Source organism: Thamnophis sirtalis, unplaced genomic scaffold, assembly GCF_051295495.1.
Source record: "Thamnophis sirtalis isolate CommonGarterSnake01/CBP01778 unplaced genomic scaffold, rThaSir2_p1.2 scaffold_14, whole genome shotgun sequence".
Classification (NCBI taxonomy): domain Eukaryota; kingdom Metazoa; phylum Chordata; class Lepidosauria; order Squamata; family Natricidae; genus Thamnophis; species Thamnophis sirtalis.
The window spans coordinates 26,481,833-26,508,583 of record NW_028261394.1 but is presented as its reverse complement, the minus strand read 5'-3'; the positions used below and the strand labels follow the sequence as shown (position 1 = coordinate 26,508,583).

Here is a 26,751-nt window from a genome sequence, read left to right as displayed (position 1 = left end):
AAAGTTCAGAGAAGAGCAGTTAAGTTGTTCAAAGGCCTGGAGACTAAAACATAGGAAGAACGGCTGCAGGATTTGGGTTTGGCTAGTCTAAAGGAAAGAAGAATTGTGGGCGACATGATAGCAGTATTCCAGCCTTTGAGGGGCTGCCATGAAGAAGAGGAGGTCAAATTATTCTCCAAAGCACTGGAGGGCAGGACAAGATGGACAATGGATGGAAACGAATCAAAGCGAGAAGCAACCTGGAATTAAGGAGAAATTTTCTAACAGGGAGGACAATTAACCAATGGAACGGCTTGCCTCCAGAAATTGTGTGTGCCCCATCACTGGAGGTTTTTAAGAAGAGTCTAGACCAGTGTTTCTCAACCTTGGCAACTTGAAGATGTCCGGAATTCTGGGACTTGAAGTCCGGACATCTTCAAGTTGCCAAGGTTGAGAAACACTGGTCTAGACAGTCACTTGTCTGAGATGGTATAGGTTCTGCTTGAGCAGGGAACTGGACTAGTAGACCTCCAAGGTCCCTTCCAGCTCTATTCTATTCTGTTCTTTGATTGCTTTGAAACACTTCTTCCCAATTTCATCACTACCATGTCTCAGTCGCTGTTCATGTTTAGAAGCTACCTATGGACATACACTCTGTCCCTTGATTGTGTTCATTCTCCCTTCCACTCCTTTTTCAGGTCCCCTCAAATAAATACCCTCTTACGTTAATCTTCCTGATCAGACCGGGTGGAACTCAAAACCATAAGGGCTAGCTGCCTGCCGCCTGGTTTCAGATCGAAATCAAGACAAAATGGCCGTTGTTTGTGGTATTTGAAGTGCTTCAGCCCAAGTCTCTGGAGAGGGTTCATAAGGAATAAGATTGAAAACATAAAAAGCCAGGCTGTCTGCGCTCTTCCCTGGTCACAGAACAGTTGAATGTAGGAATCATTTACTTCAAGCAAAGGGAAGCAGGCAGAGTCCGCCTGAAATCAATTAAACATACCACATCTCTTGCAGGAATCTCCAACCTTAGCAATTTTAAGACTCCTGGACTCCAACTCCCAGAATTATTCAGCCAGCATGGGAGTTGGAGTCTTAAAATTGCCAAGGTTGGAGATTCCTGTTCTATATAGCAAGAGATGTGGTGTGTTGGAGAGCTCTAATATAGAGGATTGATCATAGATAGTCCTCAGCTTATGACTAGTCACTTAGTGACTGAAGTTACAACAGACTTCCCTGGGACCCTGGGACTGCTATGTGCTATGCACGCATGCACAGTACGAAAAAAAGCTGTGCATGCGCAGAAGCAAAAAATGAGAGAACCGGTTTGGGGGTGTGACAGGCCGAGTTACTACCTACTCGGCCGAACCGGGCCGAACCAGTAGGAACCCACCTCTGGTTGTAAGTCGAGGACTACATATATTGTGCTAAACCAACAACAGGTCATAGACAAACCTAAGCAAACCACATTATAGATGAGTGGAAGGTCTAATAAACCATTTCATATGTTGCATGCATTGAAAGCCCCTGAGTGAGGTACCTCCAACGCTCAAACAAATGTGTTTTGTCCTCTCTTTTTTTCCCTTTCCTGTTTTGGTTAGTCAGCTGATGAGAAGAACGTGGGCAAGTCTCAAGGGGAAGCAAAGGAAACCGAGAGCAACAAAATCACGGTCACCAAAGTGTTTGACTTTGCTGGCGAAGAGGTGAGGTAAGTTGGGCTCGTTTCCTTTGCATTCAACTGCTCCACTCAAACAGCAGCTAACAAGGAGGGGACAAGGGCCATGTTATCAACTGCTTTTTGCTGCAAAACGGGGGCCTTGAAGTATTTCGCAGGATTGTAAAACAGCAGAATTGTATTAAGATACGCATACGATAGGGAAATAGGGGTGCAGTGGTTAGAGGCGGAGTTCTTACCTCACAATCAGGAGGCTGGGAATTCGGTCCTCAATAGAGGCAGATATTTCTCTCTCTGGGCACAATGAGAATATATCTGCTGGACGAAACTCCGCATTGGCAACAGGAAGGGCATCTCGCCATTAAAACACTCTGCTAGTTCCATTCAGTTGCCTAGACTCCACCCTGTTTATGGGGTCATTAAAAGAAGATGATACAATAGGCAAATAAGTGACTGTTTGTGTTTCTTCTAAGCTGGTGTCCCAAAAGTGCTTTTTCCAACACAAGTGTGTTTTTCCTTGAAGAGATTTCACTTCTCATCCAAGCAGCTCCTTTTGATTGAACTGATCACCTTAAATTCTGTTTTATTTTTAAAATATATACAACACATATTTACAACATTTACATCTCTATTTATTTCTGAATAGATACCATCTTTTGTTGTATTTTCTATACACTCATTATGCCTTAATTTTACATCTCTTTTCAAGCCAATTATACGACCTATTCCCTTAGTTCCATCATTAATTTATCAATTTCCGCTCATTCTAGCACCTTTTTTATGATCTCTGCGTTCAAGGGGATGGTTTTTTGTTTCCAGTTTTGAGCAAATGAGATTCTGGCTGCAGTAATTATATAAAGCATAATATATTGAATTTCTTTACTTATATTTCCTTTTATTATTCCCAAAAGAAACAGCTCAGGCGTCATGTCAATCATTTGTTCCGTTACTTCCTCCAACTATTTTCAAATTTTTGTCCAGAATTCCTTAGCTTTGGGACAAGTCCACCATGTGTGTCCCTTATTGATGGTTGCATTTCCAGAAATTTGGAGGTCTGTTGGGAAACATTTCAGCCAATCTCGCTGGGGATAAGTGCGACCTATAAAATATTTTATAGATATTTTCCTTATATGCTGCTGACAACGTCAATTTATAGTTTTGTATAGTAAAAATAATAATCACAAAACAAGGAGGTAAATGTATGAAACAATAGGCCATAGAATGGAAAAGTAAAAATTAGAAAAAAGAATACCAATAGCGGAAAGCTGCAAAAGGGTAATTGTGATTACCCGTATTTTTCGAAGTATTAGACGCACTGGAATATAAGACGCAGCAGGGTTTTGAAGAGGCAAATTTAAAAAACAAAGTTTTTGCACTCTGCAAACCTCCCAAAAATGGCCCATTTTTCACGGAAACAGGCCTTTTTTTTCTTCAAAACAAGGGCATGAATAGCCTTTAGGGGGCTTCCAGAGTGCTCCGGGGGGGGGGGCAAAAACGAGCAAAAAATGGCTCATTTTTTTGTGAAAATGGCCCCATTTTTTGTCAAAAAAAGGGCATGCATAGCCTTTAGAGGCTTATAGAGTGCTCCTGAGGGTTGGGGGGGGGGAATGAGCGAAAAACGGCCCATTTTTCTCTCATTTCTGCCCTCCCCAGCCCCCAGGAGCACTCTGGAAGCCTCCTAAAGGTTGTGCACGGCCATTTTGGTGAATGGGGCAGGGTTTCGGGAGGCAAAAAATGCTGTGTTCAGTGTATGAGACGCACCCAGATTTTCAGCCTCTTTTTTGAGGGAAAAAGGGTGCGTCTTATACTCCGAAAAATACGGTTCACAATTGTGATTTTAATGTTTAAAAATGCTGAATAAAAATGATTTTAAAAAAAAAACTCTTTTAAGTCCCAAAAGTGCTTGTTGCAAAAGGCCACTGGACTTTCTCAGCATTTTCTTTGGAAATGTTGCTGAGTTGCTTGGATGAGAAGCGAAACGTCTTCAAAGAAAAACGATGACCAGTTGCCTTTTGAAAAAGCACCTTTGGGACAACCGTTGACCTGGATGACTTAAGAATCTCCATAAATACTCAAAGCTGGTGGGTGAGCCCGTTTTGGGCTGCTGTTTCCAAGACGCACCAAGAAGATCTCCGAAAGCCCAGAGAGAAATTGAGGCACAGCCCCAGTACTCCTTCAGAAATTCTGAACAGTAATTCAGAATCTGATGGGCTGGTCTTGAGGGCCAGGGCTGCCTTGTCCTTTAAATTTAGCTCCAAGGCCTGGGAAGGAAATGGCTGCACTCTGTTTGGGGAGCTGAAAGTCCAGAAAACTGCCCAAACCTCTGAGAAATAGTCAGAGCAACCTCAGTGAGGCACATGGAGAAACTTTAAAGTCTGGGACTGAAGAGAGGGTAGCTTGCTGCTTCTCTTAGAGGTTCGGGAAGGAAACTGGGCCGATGCAGGGAAGGGAAAGTTTTGCATAACAAGAAGGTGGAATTGAGTTTCATGTTAAGCAGAGTTCCCTAAATAAAAGATTCAGATTGAGATAAAGTCATCTTCCTAGAGCAGGAGGGTGGTCCCTTTATGACTTGTGGACTTCAGTTCCCAGGATTCCTGAGCCACAATTGGAATTCTGGGAGTTGCAGTCCACAAGTCATAAAGGGGCCATCCTTCCCCACCTCTGCTCCTCCCTTGACGGATAGGACAGGATAGGATAGGATATGACTACTTTTTGGACTATAAGATGCTCCAGGCTATAAGACACTTTGCTTTTGGGGAGGAAAAAAAAATCTGCCTAAGCCACTCAGTATCCATCCAGTATTCATCTGGCCCGTTTACCACAGCCCGTTTGCCATGGCCTTTTCACCACTGCCGCAGCCGTTCTAGAACAGCTGATCGGCACCGCACTAACCACCCTCACCACAATATTTGCTGTATAAGACGCACAGACATTTCCACCCACTTTTGGAGGGGCGAGGGGAGTGCGTCTTATACTCCAAAAAAACGATGGAATGGAATAGAAAATAGAATAGGAATAGGAATAATAATAAAATAAGAATAAAATTGGATAGAGTAGAGTAAGAATAGAATAGGAATAGAAATAATAATGAAGTAAGAATAGAATAGAAATAATAATAGACTAGAGTAAGAATAGAATAGAAATGGAATAGTAATAGTAATAATAATAATAATAATAATAATAATGTAAGAATAGGATAGAATAGAATACAATAGAATACAATAGGAATAATAATAGACTAACTAGAGTAATAATAGAATAGAATAGAAATGGAATGGGAATAGGAATAAAGTAAGAATAGAATAGGGATAGGAATAATAATAAAGTAAGAATAGGGTAGAATAGAATAGAATAGGAATAATAATAATAGACTAGAGTAAGAATAGAATAGAAATAGAAATGGAATAGGAATAAATAAGAATAAAATAGAATAGGATAGAGTAAGAATAGAATAGAAATAAGAATAATAATAAAGAATAGGGTAGAATAGAATAGAATAGAATAGAAATAATAATAGACTAGAGTAAGAATAGAATAGGAATAGGAATAATAAAGTAAGAATAGGATAGAATAGGATACAATAGAATACAATAGAATACAATAGGAATACTAGGCTAACTAGAGTAAAAATAGAATAGAAATGGAATAGGAATAGGAATAAAGTAAGAATAAAATAGGATAGGATAGAGTAGAGTAAGAATAGAATAGGAATAATAATAAAGTAAGAATAGAATAGAATAGGAATAATAATAGACTAGAGTAAGAATAGAATAGAAATAGAAATGGAATAGGAATAAAGTAAGAATAAAATAGAATAGGATAGAGTAAGAATAGAATAGGAATAATAATAAAGTAATAGAATAGAATAGGAATAATAGACTAGAGTAAGAATAGAATAGGAATAGGAATAATAAAGTAAGAATAGAATAGGAATAATAATGATAATAATAATAATAATAGACTAGAGTTAGAATAGAATAGAAATAGAATAGGAATAATAACTTTATTGTCACTTTGAATATAATCAGCATACATTAAAATGAAATTTCGTTGCACAAAGCAATTTTGTTCCATTTCAGGGGAAAAAATGAAAGCAGGGATCTGTTAAGGATGCTGAAACCGGAGGGGTGAGGCAAATACATTACGAGAAAGGAAAAACAGACGGGATAAAACAATATGAGAAAGATCAATTCACGTAGATGGTTTATTTGGTCTTCATTGCAAATGTGGTCATTAAACGTAAGAATTACTTTTCAAACAAATTCCCCATGAGAGTGCAAAGTAGAATTCCGGCATTCAGAAGCCAGGATCTGGCTCGGAACTGGAAAAAGATTATGTTTTTGAGATTAACTGTTCCCCCCTCCCCCAAAACTTGACCTTTTTACCGTGTGCTGTGTGTGTCTTCCAATCCGTTCCGTGGCAGTTATCCATTCCTTCGCAGAGAGGAAATGCTAATTTGCTTCTTCAAGCAAAACCGTGTGATAAGCCCCAAAACTTGCTGCTGCTTTTTAGTTTCCTGGAGAGGAAAAAAATACATGCATTCTTCTGCCTTTTTGGAAATCAAGCCGGGGTACAGATTTATTCAGTCAAACCTTTCTGCCTGCCACTTTTGGCAGCTATTCATTCTTTAAATTGGGAAAAACATCAATGCCTAGAACAGCTTTGTAATTTTTTTTCGGCTGGTGTGTGTGTGATTATTGTTGGTGGTTGTCGTGCATTTTAATCTGCTCAGAGAGCATGGGCTCTTGGGCAGATTAAAGTAATAAGTCCCATCGTATTTTGACTGCATAGCATAGGACCATGTTGGATCAAGCAAATACACCAGTCGCCGTTCTGTTTCCCCGCAGCCGTCTGGAAACTTCTCAATAATTACGGCGTGAGTTCAGAAAACTTTCCCGATTGTGTTCTCCAGAGTCTGGAGTCAGAGATAGGCTGTTTCTGCTCTGAAGGTGACCTTAGCAGGCATTCATAGCTAAGCCTTTGGTTTATTTACATCAAAGAAACCCTACTAGCGAAGTGCAGAGTTAAATTTTAGCACTAGATATTACAGGGCTCCCAACACCTCTCTCTATAAGCATTTGGGATTTGAATTCATGGAGTTCAGAAGCACATTTGTGATGATTGGGTATGCCAGTGATGGCGGACCTTTTCGGTGTCGTGCACAAACATTGGGCATGTGCCCACTCATCAGGGCCACGTTCCGGAAAAGCAGAACTTCTGGGTTCTAGAGTGCATGCGCACCCATGGTCGTGTGCAAGCACACACTGGTTTTCAGCACTGCAGCGCACATAGAGGAAACCCAGGAGACAAAGAGGCGAGGTTGCGCATACAACATGGCTTCACTTGCCACTTTGAGCACGCATGCCACAGGTTCGCCATTGCAGGTATATACAAGTAAAGGAGACTATTTGGGGTTGAACTGAGGTGTCCTCCTTGAGCTGAGTTTTTTTTTTCTTTCAAATGTCTCATTACCCAACTAGGTAACATCATCAGTGCTAGCAAGGGAGTAAGGTGTGGAAGAGTGGAGGAGGAAGAGGAGGAGGTCTCTCTGAGTTTGGTGGTTTTCTTGCAGACGTTTCAGGACCCAAATTAAGTAACATCTGCAGTAGATCCTGATGTGCTTGGAGCCTTTCAAGAGTTGATTGAATAGGTTTCCTCACTTTGCCGCCTTCCTTGGCTGGTTGAAGGAGGGCGGGAGTCATTCCGCCTCTTCTTAGCCGAAGCTTTTTTGGAATCGTGCAGGCGATGCAGACAAGTCCAGGCCCCACTTCCAGAGATCCTGCAGTCAGAATTCTAACTGGGGAACCGAATCGGAAGGACGGAAGGAATGGCCTTCTGCTTTAATGTCATGCTTTCCTTCTGTCTTTCATCCCTCCGGCAGGGTCACCAAGGAAGTTGACGCTGCTTCGAAGGAAGCTCAGCTCTTCCGGAAACAGCAGGAGCCACAGGTGGCAACCCAGACATCTCCTGCAACTGTTTCGGGGTAAGATCCTGAGAAACTCTCTTCATCCAGCACGGGTTGCATGAATGTGGTCATTCATTCATTCATTCATTCATCTATCCCAGTGTTTCTCAACCTTGGCAACTTGAAGATGTCCGGACTTCAACTCCCAGAATTCCCCAGCCAGCGAATGCTGGCTGGGGAATTCTGGGAGTTGAAGTCCGGACATCTTCAAGTTGCCAAGGTTGAGAAACACTGATCTATCCAACCAACCAACCACCCATTTATTTTTATTTTATTTTATTTTTATTGCTGCCTATTCGCCCACGGCGACTCAAGGTGGCTAACGTAATTTAAAACCACATTAAAAAAGAATAAAACTAATAAAAGAATCAGATAAATTAATATAATAAAATCATCCCCCTCCTCCCAGCGACAGCAATCACATGAGCCATTGAATGGGCTCCATCCCACTCTGGGTTCCTCAGGCCCGCTGGCAGAAGCAGGTCTTCAGTGCCTTCCAGAAGAATATTAGAGTGGGGGTCATTCTAATCTCGGGGGGTGATGTTCCAGAGAGAGGGGAGCCACCACGGAGAAGGCCCTTCTTCTGGGTCCCACTAGAATGTATCTCCCTCGGGGATGGAACCCGCAGCATTCCCAGCCTCCGCTCTCTGGTGGGTCGGGTAGGTGTGACCAGCAAGAGACGGTCCCTCAGATCACCTGTTCCCAAGCCATGAAGAGCTTTAAAGGTGACAACCAGCACCTTGAATTGCCCCTTGGAAGCAAATCGGCAGCTAATGCAGCTCCCGCAGAAGAGGTGGTACATGTGCTAACTGAGGTCTGCAATTGAGGGGATTACAATGGCATCTTTAGAACCAGCGGGAATTGACTGATTCGCTTAAAGCCTCCTGGAAGTCATTACCAGGGAGTTTCCTTCTTCCTCACCCAACCTAGAAAGGAAATGGATGGACACAGTGAAGCAGTCCCCTGAGATTTATTTGGCAGGGGAGGGAAGATTCACTCCCATAGTATTGTCAGCCAGCCCATTTTGGTGAGTTAGACAAGAAAGACCCTTGATTCCCATCAGTAGTGAAAGTACATTTTACTCACGACAAATGGTTACAGAAGAAGCAAAGCCGGATCTGTTTTTTCGCACCAAAAGCATCTGGTTAACTCTCCCCTTCTCCCCACCTTCTTCCCTTCCACTGCCAGGAAATTCTTCCTTAGTTCCAGGTTGCCTCTCTCCTTGATTAGTTTCCACCCATTGCTTCTTGTCCTGACTTCTGGTGCTTTGGAGAATAGCGTGACTCCCTCTTCTTTATGGCAGCCCCTCAAGTATTGGAACGCTGCTATCCTGTCACCCCAGTCTTTCTTTTCATTAAACTACACGTACCTAATCATTAATGCCTCAGAGGCTTCATTATTTGTTTTTATTTCCAAATATTCCAGGTGTCTTTCTACAGCAGGCCCTGTTGCTATAATAGGCAGAACCTTCCCGCTAATGAGATTGCAATTAGGAAAAAAGTTCAGTCATGTTCCATCTAATCCTGCTCAGTTTGGATAAGTTAGATTCGTTATTTCAGTTCTTTAAACCACCGAAGCCTGAGTGCTGGATCTATCTTACATTTACCAGCATCCTTATCCCAAACGGCTGCTTGTTAGTAACATGGTTGTTAAGTGAATCTGGCTTCCCCACTCACTTTGCTTGTGCGGAGGTCACAAAGGGGAATCCACATGGCCCCAGGACACTGCAGCCGTCATAAATATGAACCGGTTGCCAAGCATTTGAACTCTGGTCACGTGACCATGGGATGCTGTAAACATCATAAGTGCGAAACACAATCATGAGTCCCTTTTCCCCAGTGTAACTTTGAACAGTCGCTAAATGAACTGTTGGGCTCACTGTCCGTCAGTGTTCCAGATAGCATCCAAAATTAAATCACAGTCCAAGGCAAAGTATTGCTCGAAGTTCCAATTTATGAAGAGAGCCACGCTGGCACATCTGGGAAAACCCAAATCTGAAAGCTTCCCGGTTTTCCCCACCCAAGTTCAAGATCTTGCCCCCCCCCACACACACACCAGTCCATCCCATGGTCCAATCTCCCACTGCCATGCTGGCAGTTCCACCCATCCAGTTCCGGTCAGGTGCTGAGGTGCAGAGAAAAAGGATGACCTTGGCTTTCTAGAAAGAAGGTTGTTATGGCTACCTCGCATCTCACTCCTACAATCCCCCCTCCTATAGAAACAACATAATGGAACAGAAGTGTGGCAGGCCAAAGATCCAAAAGGGACATGGCTGCAGGCCTGGCACTGTCGGGGGCTCCCTGGAGTCTTATCAGGAACCCACGTTTTTGTGGAAATCCTCCACTCTGCGTATGGAGCGTGGAGTCTGTGCAATGAATAAATTCCTGTCCTACGGAGTGAAGAGTTGGACTCTGACAGGAAGCCACGTGAAGAGAGACCGGAAGCATTGGAAATGTGGATTGATAGGCAGCTGTTATGTATAAGCTGGGCTGACAAAAACAGAAAGGAGGAGCCGCCTGGGAAAGCGAAGGTAAAATCATCAAAACCATCAAAAAGCAAAAGTTAGTATATTTTGGACATGGGATGCAACACCCGGAAAAATACGGCTTCCTTCGCTTAATCCTCCAGGGAAAGATTGAAGGCAAAGGAGCTCCAGGCAGAAGAAGAGCTTCATGGCTTCAAAAATCTAAGGGACCGGTTTGGACAAAACTCAGCACTGCTTTTTCGTGCTTTTATGTTGATTAAAATAGGATTGCCAACCTCCAATGACAGATATGGCACAAGAAGAAGAAGAAGAGCCAGCCACCAGGGGGCGCAAGACCTCGCCTGGTCCTCTGAGCCTTTCAGGCAGCTCTTGTCCCCGTGATGTCACAACTGACAAGCCATCCAGATTTAATCACCGTTGGAAATCTCTTTTTGTCAAGCTGGAGTAGACCTCTGTGTGCCTCGGGGGGGTCCATCCCCTGCACAACTGGAGCCCTTCTGCAGAGGAACAAAACTGATTAAATGAATAAGTTGCTTTAGAGGTTGGGCCCATTTGCTGAGAAATGCAACATATGCTTAGCCTGGAACTCAGCTCACGAGAGGGTCTCTTTGCTAAGGAAAGACCCCAGGGCAGAGTTTCAAAGTCTAACCCCGGAGTCCAGTTGCAGGATTTCTGCGACAATCTCGCTGCTTTGTCCTGAGTTCACTTCATTTTTGAGAAATCTATTTCGGAGCGGCTTTTTTATTTTATTTTTGGCTGTCCCGGCTGGTGGCCATCTGTGGAATTCATTTCCTGTGGGTTTAGCAAACCATGGCTCCTTCTGTGTACGGCTTTGGGTTCCCTCACTGTTTTTGCTCCATTTGCGTTTAGGATTTAGGATAAGTTAGAAGGGACCTTAGAGGTCTTCTAGTCCAGCCCCCTGTTCAAGCAGGAGAGCCTTTACCATCTCAGACAAGGGACTGTCCAGTCTCTTCTTAAAAACCTCCAGTGATGGAGCACCCACGATTTCTGGAGGCAAGTTAATCCTGTCCACCTGGCCTTTCATGGATTTAGAGGAGAGGTATCCAACTTTGGCGGCTTTAAGACCTGTGGATTTCAGCTTCCAGAAGGAATTCTGGGAGTTGAAGTCCACAAATCTTAATCCCCAAATCTTGGACATCCTTGATTTATTGCAGGGGTGTCAAACACAAAGCCAGCAGGCCACATCTGGCCTGCGATGTGGTCAGATCAGCCCACGGGACCATCTTGGAAAATGTAAGGGTCTGGCCCATGTGGCTTCAGCTCGGTCTACCCAGTGCGAAGAGGAAACATGTCAGCAGTTTGGGGAGTGGCATCAAGCTGGCCACACCCACCCAGTCAGCCAGGGCCCCCAAGGTCAACCACAGCCCTGATGTGGCCCTCAATGAAATTGAGTTTGCCACCCCTGATTTAGTGGGTTCGGCTTGGGGCTGCAACTCCTGGACGCCTTTCCAACTTGGACAAGGAGTAGCAATTAGCAAGGGAAGGGCTGACTCATTCAAGCAGTAGTAGCAACGGAGGAGGAAGAGGGGAACTGTGTTGAGCATCTGTCCTTCATTAAACTGCTCGGCGCTGCGTGGAAACTGGGAACCAGCTGCAAAGCACAGATTCGCCATCCCCAGCCAAAAGAGGAGCTTGAAGCCTCTCCGGAAAAGGCGCCTGGGAACCAAATCCAGCTTCTGTACTTAAGAAGCATTTTTCTCAAAGACACAACGCTAGACTCCAAGGGGCAGACCCAGAGCAGGGATCCGGCAGGTGGTTTTGGCAACCCTAACTTGGAGCAGCTCTGAAAGGTAGCCCCGGCGCTCGGTGCAGCAAGGTGCTGGCCAGTGGTGGGTTCCTCTCCCTGTCGCTGTCGGTACGCTGTGCATGGGACCAGGCCTCCTCGTCGTGCACGCACGCTGTGCATGCATACACACTCCACTGCCCCTACGACATCTAGCTATCGGTGAGCGTCCAATTAGGTGCTAACCAATTGTTTGGGTAAGGATCCCTGGTTTATAGTGGGGTGCATTCCATAGTGCAACCTGGGAACGGCTAATGACTGTCACAGGATGGCAAGATGCATGGCTTTGTTTCCTCTCATGCTAACGCACACACACTTCATCCCACTCCACAGCTCTCTCTCCCCTTCAAGCATGGCAGGCTGACAGCAGGCAGTAGCAAAAGCACTTCGACTTATATACCGCTTCACAGTGCTTTACAGCCTCTCTCAGCAGTTGACAGAGTCAGCCTCTTGCCCCCAACAAATTGGGTCCTCATTTTACCCACCTCAGAAAGATGGAAGGCTGAGTCAACCATGAGATGGTGAGAATCGAAGTCATGGCAGTGGACAGAATTAGCCTGCAATACTGCATTCTAACAGGAAGGAGAGAGGGAGGGAGGGAGGGAGGGAGGGAGGAAGGAAGGAAGGAAGGAAGGAAGGAAGGAAGGAAGGAAGGAAGGAAGAAAGGAAGGAAGCAATAGCACTTAGACTTATATACCGCTTCACAGTGCTTTACAATCCTCTCTAAGTCGCTTACAAATGTCATCCTCCCCAACAATCTGGGTCCTCGTTTTACCCACCTCGGAAGGACGAAAGGCTGAGTCAACCTTGAGCCTGGTGAGATTCAAACTGTTAAATTGCAGGCAGCCGGCAGGCAGCAGAAGTGGCTGCAGTACTGCACTCTGACCCCTGCGGGATGGCAGTCCTGACATGTGCCTTCATTCCTGGAGAAAGCTGTGCACGTGAGCCTCAGCTGATGCATACCATTTTTAAATTACTTGATGCCGCAAGGAATTCCCCCTCGAGGGAGCATCTCATGGTGTCGCTTGATACGCTGCGATAGTTCTCATCCAAGCACTTTGCAGCCATTAAGTGATAAATTCCATATACCAAAGCAAACCCATTTTATCCCGGGAGCTCGTTTCTGTGGTTGGCGTGACACATCCTATTAAACCATCCTGTCATTGGTTATTGTGGTTCACGAACTCCTCCCTTTGTGGCTTAATGTGACAAGCCATGGTTAAAACAACTTGGCTTAATGTGGTTTGCTCGCAGCATGTCTCCTGAATTTCAGACTATAGTGGGAGTTTCTTAAACCAGAGATTTGGTTAGGGGGCCTGCAGTGTTTCCCAGGAGAAGCAGATGGTTTTCCCAGGAAGAAATAACCATAAATATTTCTGTATAGAGGAGTTGGGGTTGGCCTAACTTGGGGAGTTCACAGCAATGGCAAGGCTTCCGTCTGTGGCTTCTGGGTTTTCACAATTTGCTTGTTTTTGTGACTGTGCTCAGCCAAATTGTCACTTTTGTTCTGCTTTATGGCTCAGTGGCTAAGATGCTGAGCTTGTCAATCAGAAAGGTTGGTGGTTTGAATCCCTAGCACCATGTAACAGAGTGAGCCTCGGTGACTTGTCCCAGCTTCTGCCAACCTAGCAGTTCGAAAGCACGTAAAAAATGCAAGTAGAAAAATAGGAACCATCTTTGGTGGGAAGGCCAAAAATAAATAAATAAATGTATAAGTAGTTCTCAATTTACGACCAGTCACTTAGCGATCGTTCAACATTACGGCTACTCCGAAAAGAGAGGATTTAAGGCTCAGATTTGACGTTCTGACAACCAGGACACCCACCTGCAGTCACGGGACCGGATTTGGCAACAGGCTGCCTTTACAATGTCCCACGATCACATTTTATGATGTTTTGCCCCAAATCAGCATTTCCGATTTTCAGGAAAGCTGCACCTGTAGGAAACTATGGGTTCACTTAACAACTGCCGCAAATCAGTCGGTCGTGTGATCGGCCTGTTTTACAACCATTATGATGCAACTGTAACGGGCGGGGCTCCATTAAGGTGGTCCATTAAGGCCTCCCCGTATTTTGCAGTGGGAAAGGATTATATTTACCAACTTTCTGAGGTGGGTAAAATGGGGAACCAGATCGTTGGGAGCAAATAAGCTGACTCTATAAACCGCTTAGAGAGGGCTGTAAAGCACTGTGAAGCGGTATATAATAAGTGCTATTGCCCTTCCTTCTCCTTCCTTCTTCCTTCCTTCCTTCCTTCCTTCTGGTTGACTCAGCCTTCCATTCTTCTGAGGAGAGTAAAATGAGGACCCAGATTGTTGGGGGCAAATAGGCTGACTCTGTAAACCGCTTAGAGAAGGCTCTAAAGCACTGTGAAGTGGTATATAAATCTAAGTGCAATTGCCAATTGTCCTCCCTCCCCCCTTCCTTCCTTCCCTCCTTCCTTCCTTCCTTTCTTCCTCCCTCAGCCTTCCATCCTTCCGAGGTGGGTAAAATATGGACCCAGATTGTTGGGGGCAAATAGGCTGACTCTAAACTGCTGAGAGAGGGCTGGGAAGCACTGGGAAGTTGTATGTAAGTCTAAGTGCTATTGCTATGCCTATTTGGCATTCGAAGGAAGCCAGGAAATAAACACGTTATCAACATTTAGCCAGTCTGCTCATCCGAACACAGACCTCATTCCTTTAAACTTTGCCTGTGATTCATGGAGAAAGAGTTTCTAACTGGGAAAAAAACCTAGGCTTGGAAAAGTCTTTTTTTTTCCCTCGAGTGGTTCATTAAAATATCCTGAACTTTGGGGATGTATGCGCTTGTCGTGGCTTTCCGCCTGTTTCATCTGCTTAAGAATGCCAGTCATTTCCTTTCCAGATTTTTCAGGAGGGCCTTAGGTCGATGGAAGGAAAGTTCTCCCGGGAATGCAAAACAAAATCTGCTGTACAGCTGTAAGGCCTCTGCTAATGGATGACACGACTTTGCGCTTCACGGATTTTGTGACTGATCCGCAGTGGGCCCTGTACGGTTGTGCGGTGCTTTCTGTCTGCCCTCAGGGCTACACCGTTGTCACTTAGGGGGTGGCCTTTCTCGCTAGGGGAGAGCCAAGCCTGTGGCTCCTTCGTGGTTACCGTTCATCGTGCTGAAGAATTGGCGATGGAGGCGTTTGGCAAGCAGTGGGGAGCCGGTTTTAGTGCAGTGCCCCAAAGAAATGGTATTTTAGGTTTGCTTATCCTGCATGTCAAGTGCTTTGCATTTTATATTAAGCCTGTCCGATGGGATTAAGAAATCCACTTGTTGGATGCAATTGGATACGGCAATTTGGGTTGCTTAAAACCTTGTTGCTGTTTCACAAAGAGGCCTGGAAGCGAAAAGAGGATTCGGTGAATGGGCAGGTCGACTTTTCATATTGAGGAGCGCAATATAGAAAGTTAGAATAACGAAATAAGAGAGTTGGAAGGGACCTTGGAGGTCTTCTAGTCCTACCCTCTGCTCAAGCAGGAAACCCTCTACCATTCCAGACAAATGGCTAGCCAATCTCTTCTTTAAAATGTCCACTGATGAGGCACCCACAACGTCTGGTGGCAAGCAGTTCCGCTGGTTAATTGTTCTCACTGCAAAGAAATTTCTCCTTAATTCCAGGTTGCTTCTCTCCTTGATTAGTTTCCATCCATTGCTTCTTGTCCTGCCTTCAGGTACTTTGGTATCCTTGACAACAGTTGAGTCCAAAATTTCCATTGCTGAGCAAGGCAGTTGTTAAGTGAGTCGTGCCCCATTTTATGACCTTTGTCGCCACTGTTAAGCAAATTACTGCAGTTTTAACGTGAATCATGCAGTCGTTAATCCAGCTTCCCCCATTGATTCTGCCTATCAGAAGCCAGCTGGGAAGGTTACAATCCGTGACCTCGGGAGTGTGCAATTGTCATAAACTGGCAAGCACCCCAATGTTGACCACATGACTGTGAATTAACAATGAGATGGCATTTAAATTTTAGAACAATCAAAAGTTCTTGCATTAACCCTCTGCAGTGAGGATTGTGAAATAAAATTTCACAATCTGCTGAGTATTCAGCAGAGTAGAGTATAGAGAATATTCTGTATAGAGTATTCTCTATACAGCAGCCATAAAATTGATGCCTCAAACCACAATTCCCACTTTAGAATCGTTCAGAACTGGATCTCATCTCTGTCTTGGTTAATCATTCAGAGGTGAGGATAAACATGATTCGAAAACCAGGCTGTGCCTGGCTCGCCTCTGTCATAGGATGCTCTCGGCATTTTCAGCTCAAGCTGAATCACTGTCATTTGTAGTACAGCTGAGCTAGTTAGAGCCACAATGCAGGATTGGCTCCAAAGACGTCCTCCTTATTGAAGTTACAGATTGGCAGAGTTGGAAGGGACCTTGTAGGTCATCTAGTCCAACCCACCCCCCCGCTCAAGCAGGAGACCCTTCTGACAGAGGGCAGTCCAGTCTCTTCTTGAAAGCCTCCAGGGATGAAGCTCCCATGACTTCCGAAGGCAACTTCTGTTCCATGGGTTGATTGTTCTCACTGTCAGAAAATTCCTCCCTATTTCTAGGTTGAATTCCTCCTTGATCACTTTCCATCCCTCCATTCCTTGTCTGGCCTTCAGGTGCTTTGGAAAATAATTTGACCCCCTCTGTGGCAGCCTCTCAAATATTGGAAGATGCTATCCTCTCCTCCTTGGTCCTTCTCTTCACTAGACTGCAACTGTTCTTCATGTTTTCATCTCCGAGTTTTTGATCATCTTAGATAGATTCAGATTAAGAGAGTTGGAAGGGACCTTGTAGGTCATCTAGTCCAAATCCCCACCCTGCTCAAGCTGGAGACCCTTCTGACAGAGGGCAGTCCAGTCTCTTCTTGAAAGCCTCCAGGGATGAAGCCCCCCAACTTCCGAAGGCAACTTCTGTTCCATCGGTTGATTGTTCTCCCTGTCAGGAAATTCCTCTTTATTTCTAGATTGAATCTTTCCTTGTTCAGTTTCCATCCATTATTCCTTGTTTGGACTTTGGGTGCTTTGGAAATTACCATGTTCCCCTGAAAAATAAGACAGGGTCTTATTTTCTTTTGACCCCCGAAATAAGCCCTTGGCCTTATTTTCGGGGAGGTCTTATTATTTTTGAGGTGCAGGAGGCGGCGAGCATGGCTGCTGCTGCGTTGCAATATTTTCACGGCGGGCTTATTTTGGTGTATGTGCTCAAAAGCCCGATTTGGCTTATTATCCAGGGGGGTCTTTTTTTCAGGAAAACAAAGTAGCTTGTAGCTTGACCCCCCTCCTCTCTGTGGCAGTCCCTCGGATACTGGAAGACTGCTATCCTGTCTCCCCTGGTCCTTCTCTTCCCTAGACTGGGAATTCCCAATCTCCTCTCTGGAAACAGGGGTTGTGATGAACAAACCGAGATGATCTTCTGCGGAAGGGCCAGGGTGGCATCTGGTTCCAGGAGTTGGAGAAGTGGGTCCGCCCAACACTTCAAAGTTGCCTTTATCTTCTCCTTTACCTTGGCAGAGTGAAGCGGCCTAGTGGTATTAACAGCCTCCTGGGGAAGATTGGCTCCAAGAAGCAGAAAATGAGCACGCTGGAGAAATCCAAGCTGGACTGGGAGACCTTCAAAGAAGAAGAAGGCATCGGCGACGAGCTGGCCATCCACAACAGAGGGAAAGATGGGTAAGAAAAGCAACGTTCTGTTCCCTTGGCAACTTGCTTGATGGGTGACACTGGCTGCTCACGCTCCTAAAAGCAGCATTGTTTCTTCCCTGGTTTTTTTTTAAAAAATGCTCGTGAGATTCCTCAAGAACCTTGATGCTCCACTCAGTGTTCGCACCAGTTCCTCAGGTTCCTGGGATTGTGATGCGGGCATCCCCCTTGGGTTTGGGCTTTAGCAAGCAGAAGCAGAATTTGGGACAAATCATGGCTCTGTCAACCCTTTGCTTGAGTTGATGCAACCTATACATGAGGGAGCTGAGGTGGTGCAGTGGTTAGGGCAGTGTTTCTCAACCTTGGCCACTTGAAGATGTCCAGACTTCAACTCCCAGAATTCCCCAGCCAGCATTCGCTGGCTGGGGAATTCTGGGAGTTGAAGTCCGGACATCTTCAAGTGGCCAAGGTTGAGAAACACTGGGTTAGGGTGCAGTACTGAAGGCCACTACAGCTGACTGTTATCTGCAGTTCAGCGGTTCTAATCTCACCGGCTCAAGGTTGACTCAGCCTTCCATCCTTCCGAGGTGGGTGAAATGAGGACCCAGACTGTGGGGGCGATATGCTGACTCTGTAAACCGCTTAGAGAGGGCTGAAAGCCCTATGAAGCGGTATATAAGTCTAACTGCTATTGCTATTGCTAACTTCCTTGCCTTGGAGTCGGTTTAATGTCAGGGTTCCAGGTAATACCCCCATAGCAAACAGAACTCCGATGCAAGCAGCTTTCTCAAAGAACAAATTTATTGGATAGATCATATTGGCACAGACTGGTGAAAACTGACTCTGAAGGTTCCCACGGTTTTCACCTAATTAAAAGTAAAAGTGTTCTCCCCTTTCCCAAACAATCAGTCACACGGTCCAATCAAGGTCCTATCCGGTTGCTTGGAAACTTCACTCCTCCTCTCTTCAGCCACCTGTGGGAATGTCCTTGGTTCTCAAGGGAAACTATTTTCTTTTGGCTACAAAATCCCAGCTATCTCTATTCCCCCCTCCCCATCCCTCTTCACCATTGTGGCAACACTGAAGCCTCCAAGATGGCCTCAGTCAGGCCAGCTTCAGAGTTGACACTATAGGTAAAACACACACAAACCCTTATGCAATAGTTTAGCTGTTCTGGGTAAACCAAGCCTGACCTTTCTGTGGTTTGACTTAATGTTCCAGAAGAACAAAAGAAGAACATATTGTATTTTTCGGATTATAAGATGCACCAAGATTTTGAAAAGATAAATTAAAAAAAAAGGTTTTTGCACTCTGCAGACTTCCCAAACTCTCTGCACGCCTCATTTTTGTGAAAAACAGGGCATGCAGAGAGTTTGAGAGCCCTGCAAAGTGCTCTTGGGGGCTGGGAGGGCAAAAATGAGCAAGAAATGACCCATTTTTTAAATGAAAATGGGGCCTTTTTGCCAGAAAAAGGGCAGGCATAGCCTTTAAGAGGCTTGTAGGGTATTCCTGGGGGCAAAATCAAGCAAAAAACGGCCCATTTTTCAATCCCAGGAGCACTTTGCAGGCCTCCCAAACCCTCTGCAAGTCCATTTTTGTGAAGGGGGTAGAATTTCGGGAGGCCAAAAATGCTGTATTCAGTGTATAAGACACACCCAGATTTTCATCCTCTTTCATCCTCTTATACTCCAAAAAATACGGTAAATCCCAGGCCTTAATCGTGGTGGTGTGTATGGTAATGTTCTTGTCAGATACAAGAAATTGGGAACCAGGGTGGTTCAAATGAGTACAAGTTTATTCCATGCTAGCTCTCTACAAGGATCTGGAATACTAACTGTCAAAGCAAATTGGTGGTAGATAAGAATCAACAGAATTCAAAGTAGGCTGGGTTAGATCTCTTGTGGGCCGGAAACAGGGGTGGGTTTCTCGGCCCGTTCCAACCGGATCGGTTGGAACGAGGCCGGCGGCGTCCTCGCGCACGCACGCGGCGTCCTCGCGCACGCACGCAGCGTCCTCACGCATGCACGCGGCACGCGTGTGCACGCATGCAGCGCGCGTGTGCACGCACGCGGCGCGCGCATGCGTATTAGCGTCTGCGCGATGCTCCAGCTGCTCCTGGAGGATCGTGCAGGCGTTCTGCGCATGCATGGAAAGCGTGAAATTCAAAAAAAACGGGTAAGGGGCGGGCGCGGGTGTGCGGGCGGGCGCGGGGGGGGGGGGCTTCGCCGCTCCCGGAAGTTACTTACTTCCGGGTTCGGCGACCAACCGGATCGCAGGGACCGGTGCGAACCGGTTGAAACCCAGCCCTGGCCGGAAAGGACTCTAAACTGCTGACCTGCTTGTCTCCTCCCTCGGGCTCAGCCTGGTTGTCTCCTACAAGTCTGGCCTTATATGGGATAAATCTCTGGACCATCTTCAGCTTCAGGGTGCAGAGAGCCTTACAAAGCCCTCCCCCCAAAACTATAAAGCAACAGTACTTAGATTTATATACCTCCCCGGAGTGTTTTACCGGGTAGTTTGCAACATCAGCCTCTTATCCCCAACAATCTGGCTCCTCATTTTACCAACCTCAGAAGGATGGAAGGCTGAATCAGCCAGGAGTCTTTGGTCAGGTCCAAACTCCTGGCAGTGGGGAAACTCAGCCCTGCAATACTGCATTGTATTCGCTGTGCCACCATGGCTCAGCGCCTGCATTGACTTCCATGGCATGTGCTGTCTTTGCAATTATTGAGAAAGTGATTTGTAGCTGATAACCACCTGGGCAATCTGAGTTATTTCCTGGAAAAAGGGGGCAGAAAGAAATAAGCATCCCTCATTTTCTTTCTAGCCATATATAAAGTTGCCTGTTGCGTTGTCAACACAAGCTCTTTGGGGGTATGCGCGACTACTCTGGCCGTGGGTGAGTCCAAAAGTGAAAGGCATAGCTGCCAAGCTTAATTCAGAGATGTGGCAAATTAATTCCTTAATTCGGACTTGTGGCAAGGAATTCTTCCTTCCTTCCAAGAGGAAGGAAGGGAAATAAAGCCAGGAGAGGCACTGCCCTCTTTCTAGCTATCCTGCCTCCCTGAGTTCTGACCCAGCTCCCCAAACACAACAAACCCTCTCAAGTGAACTCAAAGATTCCTTTATTAGGAGCACTGGCAGCCTCGGCAAAAAGTTTCTCTCTCATCGCAGGCTAATAAGTCCTAGGGAGATGAATAGTTCTATGTCACACCTATTCATCTCTGCCCCCTGCCTTTGATCCCCAGAACTAGAGTGAGGCTTCACTAGCAGCAGTGGCTCTTCTGTCCTGAGGGCCGGCCCATAGATTTCCACTGCTCTCCTCTCCTCTGCCACTTCTATTCATCTCCACCCCCTACCTTTTATCCCCAGAGCCAGAGTGGAGCTTCACTAGCAGCGGTGGCTCTTCTGTCCCAAGGATCGGCCCATAGATTTCCATTGCTCTCCTCTCCTCTGCCTTCTGGGCATCTCTGTGTCAGGCACTGGACCCAGCTGTTCCTCCTCTTCCTCATCAGCCACCTCCAAACCTGGAGGCTGTTGACTCTCTATCTGAGGGCTGATGGACGGCCCAGGCTCTGCCTCTCTCTCTCTGCCAGTTTCAGTCCTTCTTCCCCCTCGGAGCTCCCAGGTTGCCCTGATGCTGACCCTGATTCCCACACCGCCGCCACCTCTGATTCGGCTGCTGGAGGGGCCGGCGGCCGACAGACCACAACACCCAGCCCATCTGAAATCTGCCATGTTCTCTCCGGAGAGATAACTGTGCTTCCTCCCTGCAGGTACCTGGAGAGACGCGCCTTCCTGGAAAGAGTGGATTACCGTCAGTTCGAGCACGAGCGAGAGATCCGCCTGAGCAACATGAAATCCTGATCCATGGGCCGAATCTGACTCTCCGAATCCAGCCATCTCCGGGTCTTCTCTCCCCCTGCAATAGCCAATAGGTGAACAGAGGACTTTGCCAGGCCAAGGGGGCAGCTCCGGGCAGCAGATAGTTTAAACTGGGCGCGTCCCGTTGCCCGTTTCTCGGCTGGGGAAGGGGCTGCAAGGCCGATTCCCAGCTGTCCACGTTTTTTGGGTAGTTTGGAAGAACACAGCAGACTCTGATGATGCAGTCACTGCCATCCCCTCCTGCTTGCACCCGTCTCCCGGGCGCTGGTTCTGCATGATACCAGCCCTGGGATCCCCACGTTGCTGGCACCCGTGGCCTCCTTGTGCCACTGAAAAGCTCCTCACACAGCACACACACACGCACACTGAAGTCTTACATTGGATCAGTCCAATTGGGTTCTGGGGAGTAAAGTAGGCCTATCCCACCTGCTTTCCTAAAAGACTTTCCCATTCAGGAATCCTCAGGTTTCCTCCTGTTTTGTTTTGTTTTTAATTCCTTTTTTCCCAGGTGTTTGGGTTTTTTTTAAAGCAGCCTCTCCGAGTGCTCAGGCCCTGCAGGAGCCCCCTAAGAGCAGCCGTCTGCGTGGGAGGGAAGGAGGGAGGGAAGCCAGCATCTCCCTTCTTCCCTTGAATAAAGAGTTAAAACGGTTCTGGCAAGTGTGTCTTTCTTCCCCTCTTGGCCAAGGGGACCAGGCAGGCCTCCGGCGACCCCATAGGAACCCCGTTTCCCTCCCCAAAAGGCGCTTTTGCAAACTCACCCTCTCCGTCCCGATTTCACCTTCTAGGGCGGACAGCGTTGAAAGCTGTCATAAGGTAGTCCTTGATATTTCTTCTTTCTCTTTTTCTTAGCCATGTTTTTAAATATCCACTTTAAAGAAGTTTTTTTTCATATACCAGGATTACAGCATCCTAAACAGCCATTAGATGGCAGCCAAGGTTATTTCACGGTGTCTCTTTGCTGCCATCTAGTGCTCATTCGGGTCTTGCAGCCCAGGGTCAGATGCATCTTTAGAGTTAGTATGGAGCCAGAGGGATGATAGGAGCCCAGGAAGCGACATCTGCCATAACTTCTAGTTTCTCTCCACCGCCGTTGGTTTTAACCTTGTGTTGTCTTTCAAATACAGGGAGTCCTCGACTTACGACCACGCTTCAGCCTAAAATTTCCATGGCTAAGCAAGACGGTTGTTAGGTGAGCTGTGCCCCATTTTTACGACCTTTCCTCCCAGAGTTCTTAAGTGAATCGCTGCAGTTATTAAGTTAGTGAGACAGTTGTTAAGTGAATTCGGATTCCCCATTGGCTCTGCTGGTCGAAAGATCATAAAAGGGATCACGGGATCCCAGGACACCAACCATCATAAATGTGACTCAGTGGCCAAGCGTCCAAATTTTGATTATATAAAGGTCATAAGTGTGAAAAATGGGCATAGGTCACCTTTTTCACTGCCATGGTAATTTCAAACGGTCATTAAATGAATGTTGTAAGTCAAGGACTGTCTGTGGTTGAATTTCTAAAGCAGGGGTGTCCAAGCTTGGGAAGTTTAAGACTTGTGGACTTCAACTTTCAGAATTCCCCAGCCAGCCATGCTGGCTGGGGAATTCTGGGAGTTGAAGTCTACCAGTCCATGCTGGCTGGGGAATTCTGGGAGTTGAAGTCTACCAGTCCATGCTGGCTGGGGAATTCTGGGAGTTGAAGTCTACCAGTCCATGCTGGCTGGGGAATTCTGGGAGTTGAAGTCTACCAGTCCATGCTGGCTGGGGAATTCTGGGAGTTGAAGTCTACCAGTCCATGCTGGAAAAGTCCATGCTGCCTGGGGAATTCTGGGAGTTGAAGTCCACGAGTCTTAAAGTTCCTAAGTTTGGACACCCCTGCCCTAAAGAGTTCTTTCTTCACTTAATGTTCTTGGGGAAATTCCCTTAAACATGTTGCTGGACACTTGGCTGTGTGTTTTTAGTATCTAATTTATCTATCATGTTTGTTCCCCCAATTGTCTGTTGTCTTGTATCCTAACGTCTATCTCCCAGCCTCAATCTGATCCTGTCCATCATGTAACTGAACATCCATGCAGCACGCAGGATCGAGAAGAGATCCCTGGCAGGGCAGTTGACGGCGGGAGATTTTCTTCTGTCACTCTAAAAGGGGGAGAGAACATCACTGTACACCTTTTAATAAAATAAGTGATTTCAGTAACATTTTTAAAACAAAATGGATTGAGTGGTCTCTTAAACCTTGGAGGTGTTCTGACCCAGCTCCCCAAACACGACCAACCCTCTGAAGTGGACTCAAAAGATTCCTTTATTAGGAGCGCCGGCAGCCCCAGCAAAACGTTTCTCCTTCAACACAGGCTAACAAGTCTGTCCAGCAGGGAAATGAATAGTTGTCTGCCACATCTATTCATCTCCGCCCTCTGCCTTTTATCCCCAGAGCTAGGGTGGGGCTTCACTAGCAGCGGTGGCTCTTCCGTCCTGAGGTCCGGTCCATAGATTTCCACTGCTCTCCTCTCCTCTGCCTTCTGGGCATCCACACATCAGACACTGGACCCAGCCGTTCCTCCTCTTCCTCACCAGACCTGGGAGCTGTTGACTCTCCATCTGAAGGCTGACGGATGGCCCAGGCTCCACTTCTGTCTCTCTCTCTCTTCCCGTTCCATTCCCTCTTCCCCCTCGGAGCTCCCAGGTTGCCTTGATGCTAGTCCTGACTCCTCCTCCTCCTCCTCCTCTGATTCACGTGCTGGAGGGGCCCACAGCCGACACTCCACAACAGGAAGATGCTTTTCTCTGCAAGCGCTAATGAAGTCAAAATTTATACACATTTCTGTCGGGGGAAAATGAAAAGGCTTGTCCTATTTTCCAGGCTCTCTGACAGTTCCCTGTAGGAAGAAAAGAGTTCATCAACTGCTATAATTTTTAAGTGTTTATTTTTAGCCTCGAAATGTCCTTGGTCCTCCAGGCTGCTTAAAAGGCTTACTTTCAGGTCTCCACTGATTCGAATCATCCGTGACCTGATAAGTGATCTCTAGGGATCCCTTTAGCTTTAGTCATGCAACCCAGCTTTAGGAGTGTCAACCACGTGATAGCAACCAATTAATATGAAATAATTAAAAAATGCTGAGAAAAAGGGGCACTTTGGAAATAATACATTTCATATTTTATCACCTTGGAGGAGTGGAGAATTTAAGGTGGTTTTGGGCAGGATTGTTTTTTTGTTTCTTAACATGACTTTGCTCTAGGATATTAAAGGATGGCTTCCCTTAACACAGGTGGTCCTCAACGTGTTAAGGACGTTGGGCTCAGTCGTGTTAAGGTAGACCACGATTGCGCCCAAAGTTTCTGTTTCTAAGTGAAACATTTGTTAAGCGAGTTTTGCCCCATTTTACGACTTTTCTTGCCACAGTTGTTAAGTGAATCACTGCCGTTCCAACCGAACTGGGGGAAAAGTGACTTGTGGCCATTTTTCAAACCTACAAACATTGCAGCATTCTCAGGGAAATGTGATCATAATTTGGGTGCTTGCCAACTGACTTACATTTATGACGATTGCAGTGTCCCAGAGTTACATTGATCCCTTTTGTGACCTTCCAACAAGCAAAGTCAATGAGGAAGACCAATTCACTTAACGAGTGTGTTACTCGCTTAACAGGAGCTGGTCATTTGCATTCTTTAGAGCAGGGGTGTCCAAACGTAGGAACTTTAAGACTCGCTGGCTGGGGAATTCTGGGAGTTGAAGTCCACCAGTCCATGCTGAGAAAGTCCATGCTGGCTGGGGAATTCTGAGAGTTGAAGTCCACCAGTCCATGCTGGCTGGGGAATTCTGGGAGTTTGAAGTCTACGAGTCTTAAAGTTCTCAAGTTTGGACACGGCTGCTTTAGAGGGTCACTAAAGCACTTATATGTGTCCCCAGGGTCACCTGAGTGGTCCAAATCAGTGGTGGGTTATGACATGTACGCCCCAGTGTGGGCGTACCGGTGCCTGCTGGGAGTACCAGGTACCGTTCCAGTATGGTGCTGCAGAGCGTACCCGCCTGCCAGCTCCCCTTACCTGTATTTGACCCAACCGGGCCATTTGCGCATGTGGGCAGAGCATATGGCACCTGCGTGATGATCTGCCGAATAGCTGGCGCATCGTGGGTGGTGGTTACACAAGCGCATGGTGCACGCATGCAGGTGGTGGACGGCCAGCCCCATTGCAGTGGGATCCGAAACCCACCCTGGTACAAATGGCTCCTGTAGTTACTCTGAAAGGACGCCAATGATCAGCTGTCTGCATGGAGTATAAATCCTTCCATTCCCTTCCGTCAGAGCTGAGGAAGTTTCTTGGATGAGAAGTGAAATGTCTTCAAAGAAAAAAAACAACAAGGAAATCCAGTTGCCTCTTGGAAAAGCACCTTTGGGACAACCATGACCTGGATGACGGAGAATCTCTACAGGGTTCAATTGTTCAATTGTAATTATAAGCCCGAGGACTACCTGTGCCAGGGCTGGGTTTCAACCGGTTCGCACCGGTCCCTGCGATCCGGTTGGTCGCCGAAACCGGAAGTAAGTAACTTCCGGGAACGGCGAAGCCCCCCCCCCGCGCCCGCGCGCGCCCGCACACCCGCGCCCGCTCCTTACCCGGTTTTTTTGAATTTCGCGCTTTGCACGCATGCGCAGAACGCCTGCGCGATCCTCCAGGAGCAGCTGGAGCATTGCGCAGATGCTAATACGCATGCGCGTGCCGCGTGCGTGCACACGCGTGCCGCGTGCGTGCGCAAGGACGCCGCCGGCCTCGTTCCAACCGATCTGGTTGGAACGGGGCGAGAAACCCACCCCTGACCTGTGCCCATTCAATCCCCTGTTTCTACCCATCCTTTTCCTTCCTTCCTTCCTTCCTTCCTTCCTTCCTTCCTTCCTTCCTTCCTTCCTTCCTTCCTTCCTTCCTTCCTTCCTTCGCCTGACTCTCGACAGGATTTCTGGCTGCACTTTTCTGAGACGCTACCCTTACTCAATGTCCAATGTGTTAATGATTTTCTATCCTTACTTCCTGAGGCTGTTTGGAGGAAATTGTGACAGAGATGTTGTTTTCTCCTGTCCAGCCTAGGACACACTTGTGTGCATGAGGGCATGCAGGATTTTGCACTGCCTTCAAAAGTGGAAGCCAATATCCTGTACCTGGAAGCCATTTGATTGGTACATCCTGTCTGATGAGCCGGGGCATGGTACAGAGGCAACACAGCCAGCTGATAGTTCAAACCACCCCTTTATTGCTCCAACTTTCCCCCAAACGCTCCCATGTGGCCAGTCCTGGAGCAAAGTGATCACACACACACACACACAGCTCCAG

General features: G+C 46.6%; 1 protein-coding gene across 2 annotated transcripts in view; it reads left to right on the top strand.

Moving 5' to 3' along the window:
* The window catches only part of CFDP1 (chromatin remodeling protein CFDP1), a 33,553-nt gene extending 9,914 nt beyond the window's left edge, over nucleotides 1–23,639 (top strand). Inside the window, exons 4-8 of one of the 2 annotated variants that reach the window (XR_015698479.1) lie at nucleotides 1,581–1,687; nucleotides 7,536–7,637; nucleotides 17,422–17,580; nucleotides 21,327–21,488; nucleotides 23,458–23,639. Coding sequence is in view for 1 of the 2 variants with exons in the window: in XM_087729329.1 (XP_087585455.1) it covers nucleotides 1,581–1,687; nucleotides 7,536–7,637; nucleotides 17,422–17,580; nucleotides 21,327–21,417 (459 nt within the window). In the remaining variant the exon portion in view is untranslated. Of the gene's footprint in view, nucleotides 1–1,580; nucleotides 1,688–7,535; nucleotides 7,638–17,421; nucleotides 17,581–21,326; nucleotides 22,084–23,457 lie in introns of those variants that run through there. The other variant, XM_087729329.1, reaches the window with a different exon arrangement.
* Nucleotides 23,640–26,751: the final 3,112 nt, after the last annotated feature.